This window comes from Eublepharis macularius, chromosome 11 (genome assembly GCF_028583425.1).
Source record: "Eublepharis macularius isolate TG4126 chromosome 11, MPM_Emac_v1.0, whole genome shotgun sequence".
In the NCBI taxonomy this organism is placed as follows: Eukaryota; Metazoa; Chordata; class Lepidosauria; order Squamata; family Eublepharidae; genus Eublepharis; species Eublepharis macularius.
The window spans coordinates 77,750,861-77,771,780 of NC_072800.1; the positions used below are offsets into that span (position 1 = coordinate 77,750,861).

General features: G+C 45.8%; 1 protein-coding gene across 3 annotated transcripts in view; it reads left to right on the plus strand.

The window, feature by feature from the left end:
* The first annotated feature begins 827 nt into the window (after positions 1-827).
* PITRM1 (pitrilysin metallopeptidase 1) overlaps positions 828-20,920 on the plus strand; it is a 45,935-nt gene continuing 25,842 nt past the window's right edge. Inside the window, exons 1-11 of one of the 3 annotated variants that reach the window (XM_054991892.1) lie at positions 828-936; positions 3,614-3,731; positions 6,248-6,354; positions 7,436-7,587; positions 8,780-8,894; positions 9,236-9,332; positions 10,962-11,122; positions 15,194-15,320; positions 16,032-16,120; positions 18,735-18,863; positions 20,144-20,257. In XM_054991892.1, the coding sequence (XP_054847867.1) occupies positions 881-936; positions 3,614-3,731; positions 6,248-6,354; positions 7,436-7,587; positions 8,780-8,894; positions 9,236-9,332; positions 10,962-11,122; positions 15,194-15,320; positions 16,032-16,120; positions 18,735-18,863; positions 20,144-20,257 (1,265 nt within the window). In that variant the 5' untranslated portion in view covers positions 828-880. The remainder of the gene's footprint in view (positions 937-3,613; positions 3,732-6,247; positions 6,355-7,435; positions 7,588-8,779; positions 8,895-9,235; positions 9,333-10,961; positions 11,123-15,193; positions 15,321-16,031; positions 16,121-18,734; positions 18,864-20,143; positions 20,258-20,920) is intronic. The other 2 variants (XM_054991893.1, XM_054991894.1) reach the window with 2 other exon arrangements.

Genomic DNA, 20,920 nt, shown 5'->3' on the forward strand with positions numbered 1-20,920 from the left:
GCCTTATCTTTTTAACTTGTTTTTAACCTACATTTTGTGCATATTGTTAATACTTTCCAGGAATCCGTATTTTACATTTTAGATTGTAACTTGACCCCTCCATTTTTTGACCAACACTGCTATCCACCTGAAACTAACTGCACGCTTTGTTCTTCCCTCATTACTGATGCTCATCTTCTGCTTTTCACACCCCTGCTCCAAGAAGCTTATTAGAGTTATTGTACCTTACAGTACTTTAAATACACCTCCCACCTTCTGGCTGCATAAAACCCTCCATACTTCCACTTCCAAACGTATCTGAAGAAGAGAGCTCTGCTTAGATGGCGTAACTCTGCTTAGGATTGCACTGTCAAAAGCTTATATACCCTGGAAATCTAGTAGAGTCCAGTAGCACCTTTAAGACTAACCAATTTTACTGTAGCATAAGCTTTCGAGAATCAAGTTCTCTTCGTCAGATACGGTGCTACTGGACCCGAATCTTGCTCTTTTACTGCAAACCAACACCTGCACGCCGAAGATGCCTGAACACTGAGCCATATCCTGAACATTATGCGCAATTCGCGTCTAGTCAGGAACAGGCCAGAGAACTCTCACGCGTCTTGCTAAGCTAGTTAACGGGCGTGGAGTCCTAGCTTTCTCCGTTAGGTTTAGGCATTGGGGGGCTGCAACGCAACCCTCTAACGCACTTGCAAGCGCCACTCCACATCCCGAACAGCGCCTGCGCGGGCTCTCTTGCGTCTGCAGCCGGGGAAGAGGCGGCGCTGGAGCGAAGGGAAGAGGCGTGCCGAAAGCGGCGGCCGCGCATGCGTGTAGGGGGAGAGGCCCGGGCTGCCGCAGAGCGAGCGGCGCCGCGGTTCCTTTTGCAAGCGGCCGGCGGAGCATGTGGGCCCGGTATAGCGCTGCCGGGTGGCGGCTGCAGCAGCTGAGCCGCTGCCGGTGAGCAGTGGGAGAGATTGGGCGGGTCAAGTCTGTGCCATCCCCCGGGCGGTGGAGCCTGAGGCACTCTGCACGTGCTCAGAGGCGCCCTTTGCCGGCTCCAACCTGCCTTTCTTTGCTCTTGTCTTCTCTTGTCTCGTTCAGCTGCGAACAGCTTCTTTGGGCTCAGGCCTCGGAGCCTCTTTCCGGGGGCAAAGGATGGGATGATGTGGGAGAAAAGCTTCTGAGCGTCTCGCATTCCTGGTATCCCCGCGTAGCCTGCACGTGGGAAACGGGAGGCGCGTGTTCTGGTCGGAAGTCGAGAAAGTGGAAGCCCGGCACCGCTTTTTCGGGAAAGCCTGCTGCGAATTCTAAAGCCTTCCTCTGCAGATTTCTGTGCCATCACCCACTTTAATAGGGTTGCCAACTCTGGACTGGGAAATTCCTGGAGATTCAGGGATGGAGCGTATGGAAGGGGGAATGTGGGAAGGGATTTCACCCCAAACCTGTGGTATAATAATATTAATAATAACATTCGATTTATATACCACCCTTCGGGACAACTTAACACCCTCTCAGAGTGGTTTACAAACTATTATTGTTATCCCCACAACAATCACCCTGTGAGGTGAGTGGGGCTGAGAGAGCTACTTGAGGCTACTGTTTTCTCCAGGGGAACTGATCTCTGTAGACTGGAGAACCGGTCCAGGAGAACTCCAGGCCGCATCTGGAGGTTGGCAACCCTTTTAACAATATTCCACACACCCCACTTGCTGGGTTACTAGAGAGGTTTAGGAAACCTGTCTTGTGACTTTCAGCCCTGACCCTTTGACCTCCAAGCCCTTCCCTTATTCTGGGATCAAGGGTTAAACTAAAGAAAGAGGGCCTGTGGTTGTGAAGTCCTAACCTCTGGATTTCTGGTTGAGAGAGTTTCTTGTAAAGAACTGGGAGTAGTGTATGTATATTGGGATTCAGAGAACTTCTGCCCCTTCCGCAGGTTGACCAGGGGGCCCAGGATGTAGTTGTCCTCCAACAGGGGGGTCCCTCCTGTGACATCTGAAGCTATTTTACGAGTTCTTGTGTGAATCCCTTATGAACATGTTGTTCTGATGTACCTACTTTCTGACTCTTGATTTGTCAGGCTGCTGGCTTAGTGGAACCTCCATGTTCAAAGGTAGCATACCAGATGATGGGTGCAAGCAGTGATGGAAACATTACCATGTGCATTTTCCTGGCCGTCGTTATTGGGGGACAGGGTGCTGGTTTAAGTGCTCTTTTGGTCTGCTGCTCCAGCAGCAGCAGCTGGGCCCATTCTGACTCCAGAAGCCAGATGACTTCTCCTACATCTTACAGTCTCTGCTCCACAAACGTTGCACTGGTGTTCTTCCTAGGCCACATCTCACTCCCTCAGTTTTCATTTTATCTTCCCATTAATCCCTCTTTGCCCATCCCACCAGTGACAAGAAAGTGTATGTCTGTGTGCTGCGTATGAGCGCACGTGCTCAAGTGGGAAGCAAAAGGTGAGAAGAGCGACTTCCACAAGTCGAGGCTGTGGTTTAGGATTTGCGTTTGTCCCTGGCGGGTCCAAACTCATGCCCTGATTAAAACGTGGTGAATGATCAGTGTGGCTTTGTGTGTGCCCAGTATCTCATTTAAACTGGGCTGTGGCGCTTGCAGTCTTGTTACATGTGCAGTGTTGGCATACCAGCTCAGTTCCTTCCCCAGGTTATAGGTTTACAGTATTCTAACAACACATGCCCCTGGGATATTTTTGGGTGCTCAGCGATTCTCCCTTCCGCTTACCAAAGACTTCGCTGATGGTCTTTGTTTTCCTTTTTGGTGCTGGTCCCAGTTGCTAACTATGTTTATCTTCCACTATATTGTTCAATCAGTGCGTAATGCAGAAGAAATTCCCTCCCCTGCTTAGTTGCATTAAATAAACTTTGCACTTTTAGAAACTGACTGGTGACATACTATCCTAGTTCTGTAAAAGAAGGTATTTTTATCTGCTGGGGCAGGGGGAAAAAGCATCTAGGCCAATATGATGTTTTACACAATGGCTTGTTGGGTGATTCTGTGAGGCATGCAAGTGGAGACTGAGGGCAATAGAGCTCTGTACCCCGGCCCCTCCGGCAGCTGATATTCTGAGGTATACTGCCTCTGAACATGGAGGTTCTCTTCGGCTTTTCCCAGCTTTACATTCTTGCTCTGAGCACCAGGTATTTTCCAAAACCTTAAGATCTTTCCTTCAAATCCTGCCCATTATCTTCGGTGTGTGTACTCAGATTTCCCCTCTCATCTTCTCCCGGTCAATAGTCTGCACAGAGATAAGAAGGCTTCATTGCAAAAAAATAAAACCAGACTTCTCAGATTTTATTCACATAGGACCTTTTTAAAAAAATCCTATGTAGATGTGGTGAACATTGCGTTTTTTGATACTTTGTGCTTTGATCTGGTCGTGGCCAATTGTAGCTGACTGTCTTTTGCATGCATTTTTTCCCACGGGAAGCTTGGGGCAAGATTGCTTTGAGCCCCCGCCCCCCACACTTTTGGAAATGAAAGATTTAAAGTAAAAAATGTAAATACACTATAGCCTGTATTTTTACTGTACCAGTTGGGGTGGGTGGGTTGCAGGGTGTTATGCACTGACTTGAAGCGACCAAAAGTGTTTGCTGTTTCTGTCCTGTTTTGAAATCAGCGTTCATAGTTCCAGATCATTCAACCAAAGTTTGTGGAGGTGGAAAAGCAGCTCTGCCAACGAAAGAGCCCTGCAGTACAAGGTCGGAGAGCATATCCAGGGGTTCACGGTCAAGCAGGTACCGTGGCTTTGCGTTGTGGGTTGGTTGTTTTGCTGTATTCTCAAGGCTCTGCAGTGCTCCTCTCCAAAGAATTTGGGGCGATTCACTTTGGTTAGACTTCCCCCCTTTTAAGATATGCTTTCTGCATTCGCTTGCCTACTGAGGAATCCTGCATCTTGAAACAGGTTCTGCACCATGTTCTAAGCTGCGCCATCTGCTCAGGTAGAGTGCTAAGCCAAGCTGTCATCACGCTTGAACTGAGAGCGCAGCCTAGAATGCAGCCAGAAGTCACCAGTGGGTGCATGTTGCAAGGGATCACAGTGGAAACGCTGTCTTTTGGGGAAGATAGCTTTCCGCTTTTGTCCTTCATCCAGGAATCCCTAATAAGCTTCCAAGTTGCAGTTAGAGTGTTCAGTTAGGACCAAGGAGTCTTGAGTTCAAATCCCTGCTTGCCTGTTGAACTTACTGACCTTGATCCATTCATTCTCGCCCAACCCTGATCTACCTCACAGGGTTATTGTGAACATAAAATGGAGGAGAGGCAAACAACGTTTTCAGCTGCATTGAGTCCCTGTAAGGAGAAAAGTGGAGTGCAGATATCTAAAATAAGTGCACGCTGCCTGCGATTTTTGTGGATAAAAATGCACAATAAATAAGCAGCTCCTTGGAATGTGGTATGAAAACAGCGGTCCTAGACTCGTTGACTCAAAGCCAGTCTGTGGTGTGTGCTGGGCTGGAAGCTGGCCTGCAGAGAGTTACTACAGCTCCAAACTGTACTAACCTCTAGCTCCACTTGTAACTAGTCGAGCTTCAGAGCTGGCTTTGAGAGTCTCTCTTTACAAGATGCCTCGACGTCTGTTCGTCAAGTGTAGGGAGACACAATGTTAGCTGGGAAGCATAGTTTAAAAAGACAGAGGCTGTGGAGCTCACTCCTCAGAGGGTTTGTGAATTTCATCTTTGCCTCCCAGAAGGCTCTGTCTAAAAGTCCAAAAGTGTGTGGGATCACAACCAGAGGGCAGCGAGGAATGGAAATGGGCTGGAGCTGCCTTCCAGAGTTAGGCTTGGACCTGGAAAAGTTATAATGGGCTGAAGTTTCCCTTCTTGCATTTCACAGCCCCTTCACACAGCTCCAGTGTATAGCAAAGCCTTTTCCCTGCCACTAGCTCTGTCTTTTTAAACTACGCTTCCCGGCTAACATTGCATCTCCCGACACGTGTTCTTCACAAGTCAGATGTCTTGTGTAGAGAGACTCTGAGAAAGGGGTCTACAGTGGTCATCCCTGGCTGGTTCTGGCCAGGACTCTTTTCACGGTTTCTTGGTATAGCTTTTCAGAATATCAGGCACAAGGGTCTGGGCTAGTGGCCCTCAAGTATGACTGCTAGATGGCTAGAAGTGACCACAAATCAATTGGTTTGCAGCAAATGAGAGACCCCTTTCCTTCCATCTGTTAACAGTGCAGTCCCGTAAAAATTAACTCCAGTCTAAGCCAGTTGATTTCAGTGGGCTTAGACTGGAGTAATTCTGAATAGGGTGACACTGTAAATGAATACAGCCATATCTCTCAGTGTTGGGTGGGAGGGACAGATCCTGTCCCTCTTTCAGGTTCTGTAGACCTTGGGGGAAGGGAGCACCATTCTTTCTTTGTGCTGTTTCTTTAGCTGTTGAAAGCAGTGAGTGATATTGGCATAGCTTCATAGTGGCCTTCAGAGCACAGTATGAAGCGATAGGTATGTGTAGGTGGGTAGGATGATTGACAGTTTTGTGTGGGGGAGCTGGAAGAGTCTGTTCTTGCCTGCATTTCGTAGTTTGTCTCTACGTGCTAGCCAAGGCCCTGCAGCTATTGAAGACCTACATCACTCAGGTCCCATCGGCACCGTCAGGTTGAAAGCTTTCATGCAGTTCTGCGTTGCTTGTTCCTTCAATACGTGTCTGTTTTGACAATATTTGCTAAAATAGACACATCTAGTAAAACCATATTATGGGTACAGCTGCATTAAATTCCTTGCAACAAGAAACGTACGAGTCAAATTAGTGTTCAGTGTGTTGGAATTGGAGATTAAAGACGAATCCCCTGGCTACATCTAATGTTTTCTGTAATATGGAATACTGAATATTAAATACTCAGTTGTGCCCTAGTAGAAATATATGCATTGCAGACTGGTAATTCTCATCCTTTTCAGACGTATGTAATGTTTTTCAGAATATTAAGACCGTCTTAAGAACTTGGTTACAGCAACTCACAGTGAAATCCTAAGCAGAGTTACTGCAGTCTAAGCCCATTGATTTCAATTGGCTTAGACCTGAGTAACTCTGCATATGATTGCAGTGTCAGAGTCTGCACAGGTAGGCGGCAGCATTCTGCAGACTGCAAGATGCTTGCATTTAAATCTCCTTGCCCCCTTTACAGACTCATCACTGTGTCACAGAAGACCAAGATAGGCAGGTTAGTTCAAACTTTTGAGGGCTAGAAACTTCAGTGGACTTGTTAGTTGCAGTCTTGCAAACATCTAAAGTATTTTCCCTCCCCAATGCAGGTGACAACTGTACCCGAGTTGTTCTTAACTGCTGTTAAACTCAGCCATGATAAGACAGGGGCCAAGTATCTGCACGTGGCACGAGAGGATTCAAATAATCTGTTCAGGTATGTGGGTCTGCTGATAATGCGGCACTTTTAAGAATTTGTTGCTTCTCTGTGAACCTATTGAACCCTGTGTTACTATTGCTGGGAGTGGACTGGGAGGAAAAATGGCCCTGGAAAACATCCCACCTCCACAAAGAAGAAAGGGAAAGTGGGAGAAGGAGCCAGCCAGCCCTACTGCTCAGCTGGGTGTTGCTGCCTGTATGCCGCATCTGCCTCACCCAGGCTGAGTGCTGCCCCTGCTCTCTGAACTGGACTGGCCCAAGGGCGAGGAGGGGCAGGCTGTTGTCCCACCAGGGAATCCCCTGATAGTTAAAATGGCCAGTCTTCCCTGACTGTCATTCTTGGACAATTTGTGACAGTATATCCTTTCAATCACACTTGCCTTCAAAAGCAGATTAACTTTATACACTCCACCCTGAGTTTCTTAAGGAAAGTGCGGGACATTCTTTTGATGCATTTTGCTTGGCAGTATGACACGTTGCTTTCCTTAACTCCTGAGCAAATGTGCTTTGCGTTGCAATCTCATATTTTCACCTGTTGATGAGGATTATTATTCATGGTCTATAGCTGATAAGGATAAGGTACAACAGAGAGTGGTTTTTTCATATCATTTATTCTTGATATATTTGAACATTATGGTCTGTCAGGCTCCTCGTCGACCTCAAGGTTAGAGTCATAACCCCAAAAACTGGTCTAGGGAGGTGGTATAGAAATGTTCTAAATAAATTAACGATGCATAAGGTAACGCTAATGCCAAATGAAACGTGGCTTGGGCTTGGGGCTTGGGAAGTCTCCAGCAACAGGGGGAGTCTCCTGCAATTATGGGATTGCCATTCAGGGCTGTCCTGTTGGAAAAAGCAGGAACAACCTAACCATCTTCTCATTTAGCATGAAAGAGGGTCAGAGGCAAAAAAAGGAGGAGACTAGCCCCCTCCCCAATCCTGGCTTCGGCACGGATTCCATTACTTATTTACAGAATTTTTATGCCACCTCTCCAGTGTCCTGCATTATATGTATGGCGAGTGAGCTTTATCACACATCTCAATTTTAAAACAAAACTCCTTTTCCGTTTGCTTTTCAGCGTTCAGTTCCGTACCACCCCGATGGATAGCACAGGTGTCCCCCACATCTTGGAGCACACTGTGCTCTGCGGGTCCCTGAAGTACCCTGTCCGAGATCCCTTCTTCAAAATGCTGAACCGATCGCTCTCCACGTTCATGAATGCATTTACAGGTGAGCTCAAGATAATCTCGAGCCTTCTGGGTGTTTGCCAGGCGGTGGCAGTTCATTGTTAGGGTGAAACCTCACTCTGTTACATGAACAACTCCAGTGTAACTGGGATGTACAGCCGTATGAAACCATGCTAGCCCATCCAGTACCCTTTTTAACAGTGCCGAGAAAATTAGAAACTGCGCAACAAAATGCAGAACCATTTGGGTCTACAGGCTTTTAGAATGGTGTTAGACTTCTGCTGGCATCCTGTTCCTCAACAGGTTTTTTGGCTGCTTTTCTATTCAGTTTCTGTTAACTCTCAACATAGCTGTTGGGATTTGATGACCATTTCTGTACAACAGATGAGCACTGGTGGAGATTCCGGCTAAGGTATCTTAGATCGCAGGGCTAGGAAAATCCTCTTCTGAGGTCCGGTAGATCTGGTGCCACCAGTTAGTACTGGGTTAGAGAGGTCAACAGTATAACCTGATATAAAGCAATTTGAGCATATGGATAGCCCCTAGACTTGTGTCACCTTGGTGAGCAAAAGTCAAGCAATACAGGTTCCCCTTTAAGAAAAAAATATATATACCTTTCAGATTAAGGCCCTGTGCGGACTGGGACCAGCATATCTACGGGACCATCTCTCCCCATATATTCCCCAGAGGACACTCTGATCAGGGGACAAACAGCTGTTGGTGGTCCCTGGCCCCAAGGAGGCCCGCCTAGCCTCAACTAGAACCAGGGCCTTTTCAGTCCTGGCTCCCACCTGGTGGAACACTCTTTCTGCTGAAATCAGGGCCCAGCAGGATCTACTATCTTTTCATCGGGCCTGCAAGACACAGTTGTTCCACCAGGCATATGGCTGAGGCTGGGCCTCCGCCGGCCTGGAAAAAAGGGATGTATAAAATCTTAACCCTCCCTATGAAGTCTGTCCACCATCCTGTTTTAAATGTGTTGTTTTTAGTGTACATGATTTTTTAAATTGTATTTTTAATATGTTATTATCCGCCCTGAGCCCGCTTGCGGGGAGGGCGGAATACAAATCAGAAATAAATAAAATAAATAAATAATTTCAGTCTATAAATGACTTGACGACTCTAAAGTGTTTTCTGTGCTAGGTCTGCAATGGAAATGCTTAGGGAAAAGGCAACCTATAAATATTTCAAATAAATAAAATAATATTAATTTTAAAAAATTGTTTTCCCTACAGCTAGTGACTACACACTCTACCCATTTTCCACCCAAAATCCTAAGGATTTCCAGAATCTTCTCTCTGTATACTTGGATGCAGTGTTTTTCCCCTGTTTGAGGCATCTAGATTTCTGGTAAGAGCACAGCATTTTTGCCCAAGCCTGTTGGTAAGATCCAAAGGAGCGCAAGCAGGGCTTTTTTTCAGCAGGAACGCGGTGGAACGGAGTTCCGGAACCTCCAGAAAATAGTCATTTGGCTGGTGGCCCCGCCCCCTGATCTCCAGACAGAGGGGAGTTGAGATGTGCGGAGGGCAATTTCAACTCCCCTCTGTCTGGAGATCAGGGGGTGGGGCCACCAGCCACGTGACCATTTTCTCTGAGGGCAACCCACTGAGTTCCACCACCTCTTTTCCCAGAAAAAAAGCCCTGAGCTCAAGCAATAATAAGGGAAAAATTTGCCTCTTAATCTCTTACAGGCAAGAAGGCTGGAGGTTAGAACATGAGAACCCAAGAGATCCTCAGACCCCGTTAACCTTCAAAGGAATCGTTTTTAATGAAATGAAGGGAGCCTTTGTAAGTGCCTTTTAACTCTTTCGCTCCTTCTTCTGCTTTGGGAGCATTTCAGCTGGGAATTAAAATGTGTATCTCCAAAACTCTTTTCCCCGAAGGTGTAGCCGAGTTGCAGAGGGATGGAATTAAAATCTATTAAGAATAGTCTTTGGAAAGGCAGGGCTTGTGATACCTCTTGCTGAATGTCTCGAGTTGTGTGACATGTGGCTTTCTGCAGGTGGGGGGAGCAAAACTGAGGGTTTGACTCTGTCATTGGGGTTGAAAGGGGGTTTGTGTTTCCTTGTAAGGCGTTGAAAATCTACTACCAGACCGTGTTGGGCTAATTGAACCAGTGTTCTAACTCAGGTCTGTAAATCATCACTCACCTATGGCAAATACGATTTTCTTCAAGGTAACTAGGTAGGGAAAGTTCTGTGAACTTATTTGCAAGGTTGGCTGAACTGTTATTCCTGAGAATGTTAATAATTCACCTGGTCTGGAGCTTTGTTTCTGAAGACTGAATTGGGTCCATTTATGGCTCAAGGCATGGCACATTCTGACATGGCTGGGAACTCATCACCTTCTGCTTATAAAACTGGCAAGCGTGATTCAGAGTTTCTATCTGTTTAGCTTTGCCCTAAATATGCAGCGGCTCCTGGAGGTAGAGCAGTGGTTGTAACCGAGGCTTGTCAGCATGACAGACTGGCTTCCCAAACCAGTTCCTGTCCTAGTGTCCGATTCAGGTTATTGACTGAGTGCAAACAGTCGATCAGTTCAGTTATTGTGGCTGTATTCATGTGTCACAACACACCCAAACATGGCTTGGGGCTCGTGTGCTCCTCCTTCCCATTGCACGTGTCTCAGGGGTGGTTTGCAGTGCAGTCCTAAGCAGAGTAATGCCCTTTTATGACCATTGACTTCAATGGATTTGAAAGAGTGTAATTCTTCTTAGGAGTGTGTTACTATTCCTGTTGTGTAGGCAAGAAACAAGCCATTGCTTGTCGTTTGGGCGTAATGGTATGTTGTATCTTACGGTTGCAAACCAGGAAGTTTTCCATTATCAAGGCATGCATAAAGATGCAAGGGAACAGGTGAACCAGAGAACTTTCAAGGCTCATTCTTCTTAATACCAAAACCGTGGCTTGTCCCTTCACTGGAATGCAACCTGTGGTTTTCCTTGATGCTTGAATTCAGCTTTTGTGTAAATGTTACACCGGTTGACTTGAGGACGCTAATTTACCTGGCACAGAACAATTTATACCTTTCTTCTGAGGTTACTGTGACCTCTAGGGGTTATTGGCCCTTATATCTTACCCTTAACTTTGTTCAACAATGTCCAACCCCCCCTCCCGCCCCGAAGTATTAAGGTACTGTGAATGGAATTGATGATCACATGTGACTTGCCCGTGTGGAGTAGTGGTTAGTGTTGGGCTACGATCTGGGAGACGGAGGTTTGAATCCCCACTGCCATGGAAGCTCACTGAGTGACCTTGGGCAAGTCACATGAACTCAGCCTAACCCACCTCACAGGGTGGTTGTGAGGAGAGAATGGTGTCGGCCGTTCTGGGTCCCCAGTGCAAAAAAAGGTGGGATATAAATGAAGTTTTAAAAATTGCCAAGTATTTTTGACCTTACTGAAATGTTTCTTTTAAGACAGACAATGAGAGAGTGTTCTCTCAGCACCTTCAGAACCACGTTCTCCCTGATCACACATACGCGGTTGTGTCAGGCGGAGACCCGCTGAAGATCCCCGACCTTTCTTGGGAGCAGCTGAAACAGTTCCACGCCTCCCACTATCATCCCAGCAATGCAAGGTACCAGGAGTGCATTTTCCTTTGTTTTTTGGAAGCGCTGTACGTGCTGTAACAGCCCTGGATTCCGTATAGCAAGGGGAATGCAGACACCATTTGGGGACCCATCAAAGCACTCAGTCTTAAGTGCCTGGATATTTGTACTTAAAATTTCTGAATCGCAGCATTCACATGCAGAAGCAACTTGGTATATAATTCCACTCGCTTGTCCCTCCTTGGATCCTCAATGTGCGTTCTTATTCAGGCATTTTTATTATTTTTCTCCCAACAGGGACGCAAAGCTGTTTCGCAAAATACCATAATATACTCATCTGAAAGTACAGCTTAAATAAACAAGCAGAGAAAAGATTACAGTACGCCACCTTCCTGGGAGACAGTCTGGTGTGTAGCTCTTACGCCCCGCTCAGACCTCTCCACCTCCTGCTCCCTCGATGTCACACCAAGCGTCGTGTGCGTTCATACAGCCCTCATTGCCAGTCAGTAGCCAGTCCAGGGCTGTCACTCTCCTTCCCTCACCAGATGGTCGGCCTCTCCGTCGTGTGTCTCTTCGGACAGTTTCCTCTTCCGCTGGCTCACAGCTGGCAGGGCCATAGGCTGAGAGCCAGCGGTCAAGAGCTCACTCCTTTGAGCCAGTTCACGCTTCAGACAGTTGCCTGCAAGAAAATAGATCCAGAGGAGTTAGCCATGTTAGTCTGTAGTAGCAAAATCGAAACGAGTCCAGTAGCACCTTTAAGACTAACCAACTTTACTGTAGCATAAGCTTTCGAGAATCACAGTTCTCTTCGTCAGATGCCTATGACGAAGAGAACTGTGATTCTTGAAAGCTTACACTACATTAAAGGTGGTTAGTCTTAAAGGTGCTACTGGACTCTTTTCAATTCTGCAAGGAAGTGGCAGCGTAAATGGTCTGCTCCAGGTCTTGTCTGATGGTCCAGTTTCCGCCCCTTTTTATGGCTGCAGGCCAGTTCAGGCTTCAGAAGCATGTTAGTTAGTAGAAGCGGAGGGCTGAGCTCCGACACACGGTCTCTCTCGTAACTTGCCCGACTTGAATTGGCCCAGAGCATTGAAGTTGCCATTATGGGATGTCTTTTGTTTTAAAGCAAAACCGTTGCTTCTTTTGTCAGGCTTGGTGTGAGAGTCTGTCTAATGTCTGAAGAGCGAGATTCGGGCCCAGTAGCACCTTAGAGATTTACAGGATATGAGGTTTCGAGAGTCAGTGCTCCCATCGTCTGACGGAAGGCGCTCTGACTGTCAAAAGCTCACATCCTGGAAAATCTAGTTGGTCTCTAAGATATTATGGGACTTGAGTCTTGCTCTTCCACTTCAGACCAACATGCCTACTCATCTGAAACTATCGCATGGCTGTTTACAACGTAGATGAGATGCTGCAGGGAATGGAGACCCTCGAGACAATCTAGTTAATGGTGTCTTAAATAACTTGGAATACCATGCACAAAGGACCTTTGGGATCTTTAAGGATTTACTATCGGCTATTTTTTTGAGAGCAGCTTTTTTTTTAAAAAAAAAAATTATAATAAATTTATTCCACATTAACTTAAAACATAACCATACAAAACCCAAAATATAACAATTCCTAAGGAGTTCCATACATCTAGAAATTCAATAGTTCTTGACAATGAGTGTTAGAAGAAACAATTTCTTTTTCCTGCAAAAATTGCACAATAGGAAACCATATTGCTTGGCAATTTTTTCGAGAGGCTTCCAAATTCTGAATGCCTGTAGAGCAATCCACTTTACCCAATATAAAATGGTTCCAGATGGAATCATACCAATTTTGTAGTGGAGACCAGCTTAATAATTATAGCCAGACCAAACAGGGAAAGAAGATGTTATATTTCAGTATAATAAAACGCTTAAGAGTTCTGTTGCAAAGGATATCTGTGTGCCTCCATGCTTTCCAGCTGATGTTCCCTGGAGACTTTAATCAAAATCAGACCCATGGAAGGTGGAATGTGGAGCCCTTCCCATAGCATGTTTCTTCCAGCCTTATCAGTACTCTGCTGGTTCGAATCCCGTTACTGCCATGAGCTCAGCATGTGGCCTTGATTAAGCCACTCCTCTCAGCTCCAGCTCCCCAGCTGTATTGTGGAGATAATAATACACAGTTCACTGGTCTGAGTAGGGCACTGATCTGTCTAGAAGGGCAGCACGTAAGCACACTGTTATTGTAGTGGGCAGTTTAAGACCTGTATCTAGGTTTCCTTATCTTCCTGGTACCAGCGACTTCACACTGTTGTAGGCCTGGGTGGAGTATTTTGTTCTTGTACAAACACACCAGGGAGCTCAAAGGCAGCCAAAAAGTGTCCTAAGAGGGAATGAGTAGGTTCATATCGGAGAATGTGGTCCTTCTTTAGTCCCTTGTAGAGAAGCTGAAAGCTGCATTCTTACTGTTGTATTTTTTCTGAGTGCCAAAGTTCTGGAAGAAGTCAGTCACATGCAACTTAGGGCCTCTTCAAGAATCTTCCTTTTGATCTCATGGGCGTCTGAAGTTCAGGGGTACACCAGAATGACATGCAGTGTGGCATGAGGGTCTGTAGCCGTAAGGGGAAAAGTCAGTTCTGCTAGAACACACATTTGGGCAACTACAACCCCCCCCCCCCCCTGGGCCGGTCAGTGAGATAAGGGTCACCACGCACACAAATAATTACAATATAATGAAAATCATTCTTATCCAATGTTGTGTGTGTATTGTTATAAGAAATGAATCCAACATGCACTACATACAATCCAGTCTACAAACATGTTCAAATACAGCCAGATAGTCAATTAGTATTATAACAAAATAAATGTAACTCATATACAATCAGATAAACCTTCAGCATTTCATGGTGAGTCTGAACATTCCAAACATTCTCAGTGACTCGCCTTTAACCTTGACGAGCTTCCGGATTATCACTCGTTTCAGAGTCTTCCTCAAAAGAGGAGTGAATACTTATAAACCATACAGATAATCTGTCAAGTCAATAATGGTTCTTTGCTAAACTAACATGAAGGAGCTGTACAAAGATGAAGAAGCCAGACCAGACCAAATAGCACTTACCAAATGGCTTAATCAGGAAAAAAAATAACTAAATGGTTACACAGAAGGCACCAATCAGCACTTCTTCCAAGAGACCGAACTTTATTTCCAGGGGGGTGGGTGGGTGGGTTGTGTGTAGTTGACTGTTTTAAACACTGTGATTCTTTGCTTTAATTAGAACCCACATTCAGACAGTGTTGGGGCAGTGGCGACAACACTTCAGCCCCACTCAGGGTCCAGCCAGGCAGCCACTCAGCCCAACAAGTTGACTGAGGCACCTTTATAAAGAGTTGCACACCAGCCGGCTGATCAATGGCAGCTGGCCCTTTAAGGGTCAAGCTCCCACTGACAGCTGGGCCTTTGACCATCAGCTGTCGGACAGTCGGCTTTTGGGAAGCTCCACCCTGGAGATGGAGAAGGGGAATAACAAGGCAGAATTTGCTCAAGAGGCACTATTGGTCCTTCCCAGGCTGGGCCTCATCCATCTGAGGCTTCTGGGTAGAAGGAAGCCGCTTGGCCTGGCTATGTGTGTGTGGTGCCCTCAAGTCAGAGTTGACTTATGACAACCCTTGGTGAGGTTTTCAGGGCAAGAAACCATCAGAGGTGGTTTGTCATTTCCTGCCTCTGCAACCCTGGTTTTTGTTGGAAGTCTCCCATCCAATTACTAACCAAGGCCGCCCCTGCTTGGCTTCTGAGATCTGACGAGATCAGGCTCACCTGGGCTATCCTGGTTAGGGCACTGGGCCTGGCTAGAGCCTTCAAAAGGCTTGAGAAAGGATGCTAAGGGGGACGGATGAGCTCTGGCTCCCAGCTGAGGAGGGATAGAGCTAGAGGAGAGGATGTGGACTAGGGTGGTAGCCAACCCCCCACCCTTCTCTGTCTGACACCAAGGGAAGGCACTTTAGCCAAACTGGGCCCTGATGCATGTGGGCTGGGGCCAGGATTCCTTCAAATAGGCAGGCCTTTTTTGGACCGAGGCACTTTCCTGTCTAGCCATTTCCTGTCTGTGAAAATAACCTTGCATCAATTTACAGGTTCTTCACTTACGGTAATTTTCCATTGGAGCAACACTTGAAACAAATTCAGGAGGAAGCGCTGAGCAAATTCCAGAAGATTGAACCAGAGACGAGTGTCCCCCCGCAGCAACCCTGGAACAAGCCTGTGAGTTTTTATTACTTGGTTATAAGACGCTTATCCTGCATATCCACATGTAGAAAATGAACAGAACAGCCTTTGCTGGCTTGGCAAAGTTTCACTCCTTCTAAAATGGCAGCAACATGACAGCCTCTAGAATTTGCACAAAGGGAGTGTGGAATGGTTAAAGGCAGAATGAACGTGGGGTTTGCCTGCTGCACTTGCGTGCTGGGGAAAGGGAGTTCTCATCTGGACTTGAATCCAGATACAATAAACGTTCATACAATGGTTCTGGAACTGCTGCTTTTCATTGAAGTCTCTTTCCGTAACTAATCACTTCATAGTTAGTGCTTGTGCGCCTATCAGGAGACGCTATAGCTCACACATACGCTAACACATATGCTTTGCATATGGGAGGCACTAGGTTTATTTATTTTTATTTTATATGTTTGTTGGATTTATGTCCTGCCCTCCCTGCAGGCGGGCTCAGGGTGGGTGACAACATCATAAAACCACAATTTCAAGAAGATATATATACAATAAGTACAGTAAATTGCATCTCCAGTTGAAGGAACTTGGGTCTTAGGGTAAGGAAGGATCTCTGCATGAGATCTTGGAGAGCTCTTTGCCACTCGGAGTAGACAAACAACATGCTTGCAAAATGCTAAGTCTGGGGAAAAAACACAAGTTGACAGCGCTTCATTTCCTCCCCTCATAAATGTTTCCTTTGTTTCACAGAGAGAACGACACGTGACGTGTGGCATGGATTCGTTTGCTACAGACCCTAAAAAGCAGACCATGGTCAGCGTCAGCTACCTCCTGGCCGAGTACGTCGGTTTGGAAACGGTTAATGTAAAAAATATCCTTACTTGCTTCTCTCACTGGGAGTATCTTCAGCTGTGAGGAAATGTGTTTCCTGTTGGTGTGTTCCCAGTTTTTGTCCACACATCAAAACCTGGGTTCATAAAGGGGTAACCTCAGCCACCAGAAACCGAAGTGCTGGTTTGAGACTGTTCTGATGATGCTAAACCTCGGCTAGATCTTGCCTTTCTCTTTCACATTGTTCCAGTAGAGCTTGATCAGAAGCAAAGTCTCCAGAGAGCTAGCAGAGTCATTGAATCTTTACGTGTCTGCTAGTTTCATCCCTTTTAGACACATGGCTCATCCTCTGAGTGACTGATGTGCATTAAGCTTTGTCTATTACATTGGCTTTCCACCTTTCAAGGACTTCAGGTTTTCCTTTCTTGATTGATTGATTGCTTCAATTTATATTCTGCCCTCCCCACAAATGGGCTCAGGGCGGATAACAACGATAGTTAAAACCAACAATAAAATCATAAATACAAACAATTCAGTTGAATAAAAATATCACCCTGAATGGCAGCTGTATTTTCTTAACCCAACCTACACATCGCTCAGGTTGGAGGAGGTAACCAGAGGAACTGATGAATCAACTGATGGGAGCCAGAGCAGGGGGTACTATTACCTCCAACCAACAGGAGACTGGCCTGAAGGCTCAACCCTGCCCCAGTCTCAGCCGTATGCCTAAACCACAACTAGGGCTAAAGAGCAACTACGAAGTTGAACGAGTGCACTGTGGCACTTTGAAATGACTCGTTTACGTACAAGCGACTGTGGTCAAAATTGGGAGCTCGTTCAGCTTCGTAGTTGCTCTTTAGCCCTAGTTGTGGTTTATCCATTCTCCTTTTTGGTTTTGCCTCTGGGGCTGCCTCTACTGCTTGTTTCAGCCATACGCCTGGCAGAACATCTCTGTCTTGCAAGCCTGGCAAAAAGATGATAAATCACGCTGGGTCCAGGTCTCAATAGGCAGAGAGTTCCACCAGGTTGGCTCCAGAATAGAGAAAGCCCTGGCTCTAGTCGATGCCCAGCGAGCCCCCCTTGGCCCAGGGACCACCAGCAACTGTTTGTCAGCTGATCGAAGTATCCTCTGGGGCACATATAGGAAGAGACGGTCCATTTTTAGTCTCAACAATCCTGTGAAAGTAGGCCGCTACGCTAAGAAAGTATAACTGGCCAAACATTTCCTGGAGAGCTTTGTGTCAAAGCAGGGATTTGAACCCTAGTCTTCCTAGTGCCGGTCTGACACACTAAACTGGGAGTCCCAACCTTTTTGAGCCCACGGGCACCTTTGGAATTCTGACACGGGAAGGCAGCGCCAAGTACAAAATGGCTGCCATTGGAGTTAGGCCCAATGTCAGAAGTGAAGTTATGCATAACTCTAATAGTAACTCTTCAGCATTTCAGGTAGAAGCTTTGTTTTACATGATGCCTTTTAAAAATAAACATACTGTTTAAAAATATTTTCTTGCATACATGCAGCTTTCCTTCATTCACTGTGACTGAAAATCTTTGTGCTGTGGTGGCCGCTGCCACTGAAACATTTTCAAAAATTCGCATGGCCATTGAGAACCCCTGCTGGGCAAACGCCCTGCCCCATCTCTAAAAACTCTTATTGGGCATAAACAAAAGGTGCCGTTTTGGGGACCCCTGCTCTAATCATTATAGCAAACTAGCCTTCTAATTCCCAGGGCCCCAAACTGCAGTCCGGAGACTGTGATGTGTTGTGCTCTGATCTCAGCTTGAGACCTGCGAATAGGACAGTCTACTGTGGCAGTGTTGTGGTATTTTCATCCTGTCATAACACCATGTGAAACTCCTCTAACTTTCACAGCTCTGGGTGCAGCTCTTAAAGGCAGTGTTCAGCATCACCTGCATTGATATCAGTATAGTTTATGACGTTTAGTGCTGGTGGGGAGGTGGCCTCTGCTTTGGTACTTCATACTGCCACCAAGTTCACTGTAATTAAACCATTTGCTGAAAGTGAGGTGATTGGATTTAATACTACAAAGCCTTTGTGGCATGGAGAGTGTGTTCTTTCTGTCCCTGCCAGCTGTTCAACATGGACACGGTCAAAGAAAGAAAGAAATGGTCCATCATCTACTTGTTTTTGGTCTGCCTTTGTGGAGTAAGCAGCCCTTCCTGTGTACATTAACAGCATGAATATTCTCTTGCAAGCCATTATTTCTGTATTGGAGAAGAAAATGGGAAGGAAGTTTGCACCCATAAATTGATTATATAGGCAAAAATAACACACACATATATGCACAATTACAGACATTTAGGTGTGTTTATTCTAATCTTTACAACAACCCTGTAAAGTAGTCATTGTTACCATCATCCCCATATTGCAGACTGGAAACTGAGGCTGCCTATGAGTGGTTTACCTAAAGCTTTCTAGTGAATTTGTAGCAGAGATGAGGTTTGAATGGGGGGACGTCCTGCTACGTAGGTCATACTGTCAGTCACTGTGTTACGGTGTAGCAGCAATAATGTGTCGCATTCCCCAAAGCTACAGTTATAATTGACAGGCATATTTGCTGACTCCCGAGGTGCTATTCTAAACCTGCCTGTGTTTTTTAGCATTACAGATACTTTTGAAACCTTCACACTAAACCTGTTGTCTTCATTGTTGGTTGGTGGTCCGAATTCCCCCTTTTATAAAGCTTTAATCGAGGCGGGCCTGGGTACAGATTTTTCACCAGATGTCGGGTAAGTCTGTTGCACTCTCAGTCATGTAGAACCCCTCCCGATGTGTTCCATAGCAGGATTCCCAACAGAAAATTTCACTTGCGGCTTGGAGTTTTTGATGTCCCTCAGTTTGAATTGAGCTTCTCAGGATTAATTAATTTGTGTGTATAAAACTGGGTGAAACATCAGTCCTGCTTGTTGAACTGGAACCCTCAGCCACATCGGAACTGAAGTAAATGAGAGAATTAAGGGCATGGGGAGACGGAATCAAAACGGCAAGACTCAGAAATCCAATTATGGGAGCTCTTGCCATCTGCAACCAGAAGATTGCCTTCTGTTGTTGTAAACAAGCTAAAAAGTTCTTAACCTGTTTTTCGTCTGAAGAACTCAGGGCAGCTTACATGTGTCTTTTCTCCTCTGTCTTATACTCAGCAGCCCCGCGAGGTAAGTTAGGCTGAAAGAATGACCGGAGCAAAGCGAGCATTGTGAATGCATAGTGCCTTAAACCAAGGCCTCTCACGTCCTCAACTGGCACTCTGGCTGCTACAATACACTATACTGGCTCTTGTCAAACCTTTGTTATGATCACCTAAATCAAGCCATTTTCATCCATATTTTCATTTGGGTTGCTTGAAGGACCTCTTTAAAATTTATTTCTGTATCACCACATAGGTGCAGGGCCCTCAGAGTAGTGTACCGGCATCATATACATAATCAGTAAACATCGATCAAATCCATAAAAGCAAATATTACACCCATGATAAAAGCCCATAGAAGGAGCAACAGTAAAATACTATCTTTTTAAAAAAAGCAGAAGTGAAATGAGGCAATAAATAATATGCACTTGAAGCGTCAGTTGAAGTTCCATCAGTCTAACCAGGAAACAGGGCCGGCCCACAAAAGAAAATGGAGGGGAGGGGCACAGAGGCTGTTGTTCTCTTCATTTCTATCTTGGCTCTTTTGCCCTAGCCTCTACAGCTTCTGGGCTTTGACAGTCTCCTGTTGTCGAGCTAAAGCATGTTGAGTTGTTCTGTCTGGATTAATCCCATCTTGTCACCCACATTTTTATCCTGTCTCCAGAGGAGCTTTGGGTTTTTTCCCCCTCCTGCCCTTCATCCTCACAAGTACCATGTTGGAACCTGGCTGTCCCTGACTCAAGTCTGACATGTTACACCACACAGAAGGGAAAATAATTTAGAACGTAGTTCATTCACATCCCCTTCCCCCTCCCCCAGAAACTATTCAGTCACGGCCCAGATTCTGAGGCACTTATAAGTAGTTTTTCCTGCTCTGTGTTCTAGATTTAATGGCTCCACGAGAGAGGCTTATTTCAGTGTCGGCCTTCAAGGGATCGCTGAGGAAAACATAAACACTGTGAAGCGAATCATTGCTAGAACCATTGATGAAGTTATTGAGTAAGTAAAAGCCTTCCCCCTTGTTTGACCAGACGCAAACTGTAGTGCAAGGTGTGCCATTTCAAATTGCATTTTTCTTTCATTTTTATGGAAACAGCACTAAATTTGGACTATGGGCATTACTGTGGTTCTCCAACCGGGTGTGTGGGATATCTGAAAGGAGGGAATCAGCTCCTGTGGTAGGCCGACCTTTCTTTCCACCTCCGTCAGTCAAGAGCTGAGTGGTTTGAGAGTGCCCTCATTGTGGACATTTCTGTATCCATCATCTGAAAGAATGTGAAGTGCATGAAGAGCTGCTCCTTGACCATTCTTTGTGAATGGCTTCAGGAGGGGGCTTGTGTGTCCTATCCTATTCCTCTTTGTACCTTTTCACACAGCCTTCATAAACCATTTTGGTTGCTGGTTGCTAGCGGATTTTTGTGCCATTTCAGGCACAACTGGTTTGGCTTTTAGTTACTAAGGGATTTTCATTTTTTATTTTCACACAAAGCTGCTTGTGTCCTATTTGAGCGAGTTTTTTTTTTAAAAAAACCTCGTTTCTGCCATTCGCAAGTGTTCTGTGCGCTTCTGATTTGCTGCAGTCACTGTTTGAAATGTCTGTGGCACCTCTGCTGGTGTTGCCCTTTTATTTTCCTGCCCATTTCCAGTGCTGTCTCTCCTCAC